The sequence below is a fragment of the Camellia sinensis genome, chromosome 14 (assembly GCF_055761805.1).
Source record: "Camellia sinensis isolate YWXY chromosome 14, ASM5576180v1, whole genome shotgun sequence".
NCBI classification, from domain to species: domain Eukaryota; kingdom Viridiplantae; phylum Streptophyta; class Magnoliopsida; order Ericales; family Theaceae; genus Camellia; species Camellia sinensis.
In genome coordinates, this window is record NC_138974.1 from 86,693,609 (window position 1) to 86,700,764 (window position 7,156).

Sequence of the window (7,156 nt, forward strand, 5' to 3'; positions counted from 1 at the left end):
ATGGCAAATCCAACAAAACATTACCATGTTCCAACAAAACATAAAAAGCCCAAATATTACAAAACATAATGCATAAGATTCTACAAAACAAACTATTGTCTACTATTAGGTAACTACTCCTTTAACATTTAATTGCTTCCATGTTTTGGTAGTGAAGACAAGGTCACAAACTTCTACCCCTTTGACACATATGTTATTGAACCCCTTTATGGACCTGCAGATGTGTTTGGCTCAATGAATGTGCTTGTTCTAATGAAACCTGGTGGAGGTCCCCTAATGTTTACCCCTTGCAATGCTGCTCTAAAGTTGAAGCTTGGTTGACTACCACTTGCTTTAGGCCTTACTGAAATGCTTACCCTACTGCCTTGTTGACTACTAGCTTTAGTGGTTGCTTGGTCTCTTGGTTGACTACTGGGTGCTTGACTGCTTCTCTGACTATTTCTCTAGGTGTTTAACTGGCTGTTTGTCACCTGCAAATTGTCAGTTATTAAATGTATGAAGGACGCATAACAAATGAATTGAATTTATGAAGATGTAACAAATTGTGTAGGGTTACCTTTGGTGCAATAGGCTGGCCTTTGCATCCTCTTTTGTTGTGCCCAAGCTTACCACACAAGCTGCATGTAGTTGTTGTGTTTCCTCTGTGCATCTCATAAGGATTCTTAGGCTCCTCTGCTTGCCTTTTTCTCAACTTTCTTGGCCTACCAGGTTACTTCTTCACTTTTGGAGGCAATAATCCAGGCAACACAGACTTTGGCCACATTTCAGAACCATTTATTAGGTATATCATTGGGTCATAGCTAGCCAAGTATGTCTCATTATTATACCAATGAGCCACATAATCTTTAGGTTGCTCATGTTTGTCATATATGGTTGAAATGGCATGACAACATGGTATGCCAATTAGATCCCACTTTTTGCATGAACAGGTTAAATCACCCAAATCAACTACAAATTGCTGGCCATTGAAGCAATTGATTTGGTACCTCAAACCTCTTGCCCACATAGCAATACAATTGCTTGCATCTTCTTTCCTTTTCTCCAATGCTTGTTGTATGTTAAGACAAATAGGTCTTGGGTAAGCCCACATTACTTCCCTTTTCACCTGCAGCCTCTTCATCAAGATACACCTAATAACCTCTAACAAAGGGATTATGGTTTTTCCTCTAGCATCTAGGATCAAGCTATTAAAGCTCTCACACATTTTGTTGTCTAACATATTAGACTTAATTGTAGGTGTGAAATGAGATCTAGACCAGGTGCTTGGGGGTTTTTCAACTAACCAATTGAATACATCTTCATCAGCTTCCTTCAACTCTTCCATATGAGCCTAAAATGCTTGTACATAAGAAGCCTTTGCAGCTTTGTACACAATAAGTCCTTCAGGTGCACCTCCTTGAAGCTATCTCTGAAACTGGTGTAAAGATGTCTGATGCAGAACCTACACTCTGCCATGGGTGCAACCTCTACAAGTGCTGGACACAATCCTTGCATTTGTAGGGGGGGAAAAAAAAGTTACACACATTAAATGAACTAAACAGTAAAAATAAATGCATGAAACTTCCAATAAGCATTTATCTTTTGCTTGTCTAACATAAAGGTCACTCCTTGCTTGTTGAACCACCGAAGAGTGTCACACAAAATTTCAAAAAACCATTTCCATGAACTCTTTGTTTCTCCTTCAACAACTACAAATGCCAATGGACAGCTATTGTTATTCCCATCCAAACCAACAGCTTGCAACAGTTATCCCTTGTATGACCCTTTCATATGGCAGGCATCAACCCTAATGAATGGCCTACATCCTGCCAGAAAACCTTGCTTGCAACCTCTAAAGCATACAAAAATCCTTTGAAACCTAGGCTTGCCTTCATCTATTTCATGTTCTTCATTTTCTGCATCTTCATCATCTTCCTTGACTATGATAGTTGTCCATGGATTAGTTCTTTTATCTCTTCACAGTAATCCCATAACTTGGCATATTGTTCCATGAGGCTTCCCTCTATCAATTTTTGTGCTTTTCTCTTTGTCTCATACACTTGGCTCCTAGATATCCCAACTTTGTGCTCTTTTTGCACAGCTTGCTTGAATGACTGCACTGGAATAAATGGATTGGACTTCAATGTCTCCAAGTACTTCTTAGACAGCCATGTAGAATTCACTTGTCTATTATAAAAAATTATGCCACAATTATGAGTGGGGACATATGTCTTTATCTGGAATGATGGTTGTCCTGGTATCTTTGATGCATAAAGCATGCACTCACATGGTGGCTTACAGGTGGCCCTAACCCTTATGCTATTATTTTTGACTAACTTAATAGCCTTCCCAATCTTAATACCATGCTCCTTAACAGCAGCTTTCAATATTTTGGCAGTGCCAAAAACCATGCTAACCTTGAACTTTGGATCTGTCATATCTGTGTTTGGATTAAACTCTTTGTATCTAACCCTGTTGCTTCTAGCCTCTTCATCAGAAGATTCATTAATGCTCTTGAGGTCATTAGATGTAGCATCAGGCTCTAGGCAGTCAATATGAGGTACCTCAACTCTTTTTGCATTATGTTTCTGCCTCCCTAACCCATGTCATTCAACATTCCTATCAACATTAGCATCAAATAGTATGTCATCCTCATTGAAATCATAGTCACTATCCTCAAAGTCCTCTAGATCTGTAGAATAGTTGGATGAATCATGACTTTGCCTTTCATCCTCACCTTCACCTTCACCCTCACCCTCACCCTCACCCTCACCCTCCATATTACTTGTGCCACTTCCAATTTTCTCAATCACAACTGATGCATGGTGAAAGTAATTAAACTCTTCAAGCTCAAGCAACTAATCACCAAGGATGTGCTCTAAATACACTTCAATTATCCTACTTACATGCACCCATTTCACCATATCCATTGCATCACTATCATTCCTAAGTGGCCTTAATCCATAATTTAAGTCTCTATCAGGCACTCGATAATGGTATGAAATGAATTTAGTATAACCTAACTTCTGAGCTATATCCCCTATCTCTGTCAACCTCATTTTGTCAGCATCACAGTTGTCCCAAAATGATAATTTCCCCCTACGTAAGCCCTATTTACTAAAGACTTAAAAACCCCACCATGATGCATTTTGATAATGAAATAATCACCATCTGAATTTGAAAAAGAAGATGACATATTTATTATATGAACAATACAGGACAAGGGAGACCACAACACATTATCTATACATCAATTATAGATATTGATTTATTTTTTTGTCAGTGTGCAGTGGTGTAGATGTGTCGACATGTGTGAATATATAAACATATATTCACCTCGTCACTTTCAAACAAAGCAAAGCAAAGCAAAAGTAGATTCTTTGACCCACCCAATGCTTCAACTTGCAGACAGATAAAATAAAGCAAAATACAAAACAAAAAAAGAAGAAGTAAAGAGTACTTTTTTGCTTACCATAATCTGGTATTTCATCACCAATCCTCACAATCGCCATGCTCGTCTTTTGACCTCATCAATCGTTTTCTTCTCTATCCACGCCAATTTCAGCAGATTTACAATCAAACAATTTTTTGGTAACTCAAAACCCTAGAAACGATTAAATTGTGTAGAGACAAAGAGAATAGACTTGCTGATTTGGGAAAGATGCAAGTATAGGGACAATGGAGGTAACTAGGGTTTGAGGTGAAAAGACGGGTGTGCCCCTCAGTAATCGCTAGAGGGAGCACGCGAGAGGTAGGTGCTGGTTTTCCGTCCAAAATTTCAAACAAGCATCAATTATTGGACGAAATTGACACACTTTGTTAAATTGAGGGGCTAAATTGCGCAATTGGAAATGTCAGAGACCAAAATGACACACAGGGTAAAGTACAGGGACTATTTCTGTAATTTGCCCTTTATAATGTTTGCCAAACTTAGAATTTGATCCTAATCATAAATGTGAGATTTGTGTTTGTGCAAAACTCACTAAGGCATCATTTAATAAAGTAGAAAGAAATACTGAACCTCTAAATTTAATTCACACAGATATCTGTGATTTAAAATTTGTTCAAACTAGAGGAGGTAAAAAGTACTTTATTACTTTTATTGATGATTGCACTCGATATTGTCATGTTTACTTATTGGGAAGTAAAGATGAAGCCTTACAAGCTTTTAAACAATATAGCTTGAGGTTGAAAATCAACTTAGCAAAACTATTAAAGTAGTGACGAGTGATAGAGGTTGTCACGACCCAAACCCGCCCTTATAGGTTTAGCGTCATAACCGGCCAGTAATCATGGATTACCAAAGGCCTCTAAATAGAATAACTTATAAATAGGGGCTGCGAAAAAAAATATAGAAACATACATAGTTCATTGAGTTATGGAGACATATATGGGACAAAAATTTTAAACCTATTACACTTATACGTGACGTCATAATGTATGTCTTACGTTACATTCAATACAGATGTAGCCAAAATGAGACTTAGCCCAATATACACATAACAAAAAACTTATTCATAATTCAAAGAAGACAAGGTTTAAACATATGCCATTTAGACTTGACTCGCTCACAAAAGGGAACCTCATCGGAAGCACAACAGATGGCTGACAAAAGTGAGACACTAGGTCCTCAACCCTGAGTCTGGTCACGCGCCTGATCACCTACATACATAACATAAATAATGAGCGGAAGCCTAGTGAATAATAACAAAGTAAAAGGTTTAAATGAATATTGTCCATAACAGTTACAGAAAACAGAATTCAGTAGTTATTGTAAATGGATTCATAATCATATTCAGAAATTGTAGTTCATAACAGATACAGAATTAGAATCATATTCATAATCAGAATTTGTAGTTAATCATATGTGGTACATTCATTAGCACTAGCAGAAACAGTTGATCCATAAAAGGTCGGCCATAAAGGCATACAGTTGACTCACATGCACAGAGACAGTACAGTTAGCTCATGAGACGTACAATTGACCCATAAAGGGACGTATATAGACGGATCCATAATAATTGTCTCATGAGATGTACAATTGGCCCATAATTGGGACGTAACAGAACAGATAACAGATGTCATCTGAAACTAATGATGCCACGAGTACATTTTATAAACATTGAACAACCATTCATTTATACAGAAAATAATATTTCAAAAAACAGATCATCTTATATCATTCAAAAAACACTTATAAATTGAACATAACTTTACAAAGTTATTACTCACAGATAGCTCCAAAGTAGATGGACAAAACAGATAACCAAATAGCCTACAGTGCGTAACCTACACAACACATAACATATATATATTTGAAACATACGCTCAAGATATACTTTACTCATTACGTTCCATTCTTAGCGTGTTATCAGCCTTTATCCTCGTTATTGAGTCTTAATCTTGGCCTAGGAATGCCTAGGATGCAATGAGGATGCAAAAATGTATTTGAAAATACTTGGTCAAAAATGCTGAAAATAGGGGCCCCGCTCGAGAGGACATGTAAACATGCAAGGGGACGCTCAAGCGCAACTTTCTTCGCTCGAGCGGTTTGCAAACTTTGAAAAAGTACTGGTTATGTGATTTTCATGCACAACGGACGCTCGACAATCGCTCAAACGTGAGACTCAGGTCCTCGCTAGAGCGCGACTATTGTCGCTCGAGCGGTCTGCAAAAATGTAAAACTTCTGGGAGCTTGCATTTCATGCTTGAGCGAGATTCAGGTCACTCGAGCAGAAGTGTAAGATCACAAAGTGGTCGCTCGAGCGGAGAATCTGTCGCTCAAGCGAAGAAGTAGAATATGGAATTTCCAAATTGCACTCCCTAGGTCAAGACTTGAATTCAAAGCTGAAATTCATGATCTTTTGGGCCAAAAACTGAAGGGAACTTGTACAAACTTATAAAACATGGTGAATTCAAAATCATTTCACAAAATCAAGCCCAAAAGCTTTGCCAATTGAATTAAACCAAACTTAAAATGGTGAAAATCATAACATTACACATCATGCATGTAAAAATGCAAGTTTAAAGCTTTCAAAACATGATCAAATGAGATAAATTGATGGAAAACAAGATGAATTCTCAAAGCTAAGGTAGAATGATAACATGCATAGGAGAATTCTTTGAAAACTTCCTCAAGATGCCATGATATAGACATTCATGCATGGTATGATCTATATTCTTTCATTTTAGCTCAATTCTAGCATTACACAACTTAATTCTTTGAATTTATGTGCTAAGTGACTCAATCCCAAAACTAGAAGGTTGAATTCTTACCTTAGATGATCAATTACACTCTAAATGGTTAATTGTTTGAAGTCCCAAGCCAAAACCTCCAAGTTCTCTAGAAATTCCCTTGTTGATCACGTCCCTCTTGGTCTCTCTCTCTCTCTCTCTCTCATGTTTGTAGGCTCAAGAGATGAGGAAATAAGTGTGTATATAATATTCTTGAGTCATTTCTTGGCCTTGTATAGGCTTGATTAGAGAATATCATTAGTGGCTAATTAATTGCTATTAATTATTCTAATTTAATTCGTTCCGAATCGAATCTTAATGAAGCCTACCATAAAATTCTAAAAAATCTAACTAACACGTAATTCAAGTCAATTTCGCGATCGGATGCCAATAAGGCCTTTAATTCACAGAACAAAACAGAAAGACAAACAAATATTTCTACGATAGACAAATAGAAACACAAATAATGTTGTACACACATGCAAATAAATTCAGAATGTCATCTTAATTCTTCGTAGGCATAATTAATCATGGATTAAAGGCTAATCACAGGTCAGGGTTGTTACAGAGGTGGTGAGTATGATGCACCATTTGGGAAATTTTATTCTGAACATGGTGTTATTCACCAAACTTCTGTACCCTATTCTTCTCAATCTAATGGAGTTGCTGAGAGAAAGAATCAAACTCTTAAAGAGATGATGAATGCCATGCTAATTAGTTTAGGGTTACCTCAGAACTTGTGGGAGGAGGCGATTTTGTCTGCTAACTTTATCCATAACAGGGTATTCTACAAGAAAATCAATCAAACACCTTATGAAGTACAGAAAGGTTGACGACCTACCTATAACTACCTCAAAGTGTGGGGGTGTTTGGCCAAAGTGGCAGTCCGTAGTCCTAAAACAACTAAGATAGGATCAAAAACCGTTGATTGTGTGTTCATTGG

The 7,156-nt window shown here is 37.2% G+C and overlaps 1 protein-coding gene across 1 annotated transcript; it reads right to left on the reverse strand.

The window, feature by feature from the left end:
* Nucleotides 1-709: 709 nt before the first annotated feature.
* Nucleotides 710-1,324, reverse strand: LOC145807147 (uncharacterized). Its single transcript, XM_082905083.1, has one exon. It carries the CDS (start codon nt 1,322-1,324, stop codon nt 710-712), a length of 615 nt encoding a protein of 204 aa, XP_082761209.1.
* Nucleotides 1,325-7,156: the final 5,832 nt, after the last annotated feature.

Excerpts from the sequence above, each read along its gene's own strand:
- LOC145807147 (XM_082905083.1), bottom strand. The coding sequence starts at position 1,324 with ATGGAAGAGTTGAAGGAAGCTGATGAAGATGTATTCAATTGGTTAGTT.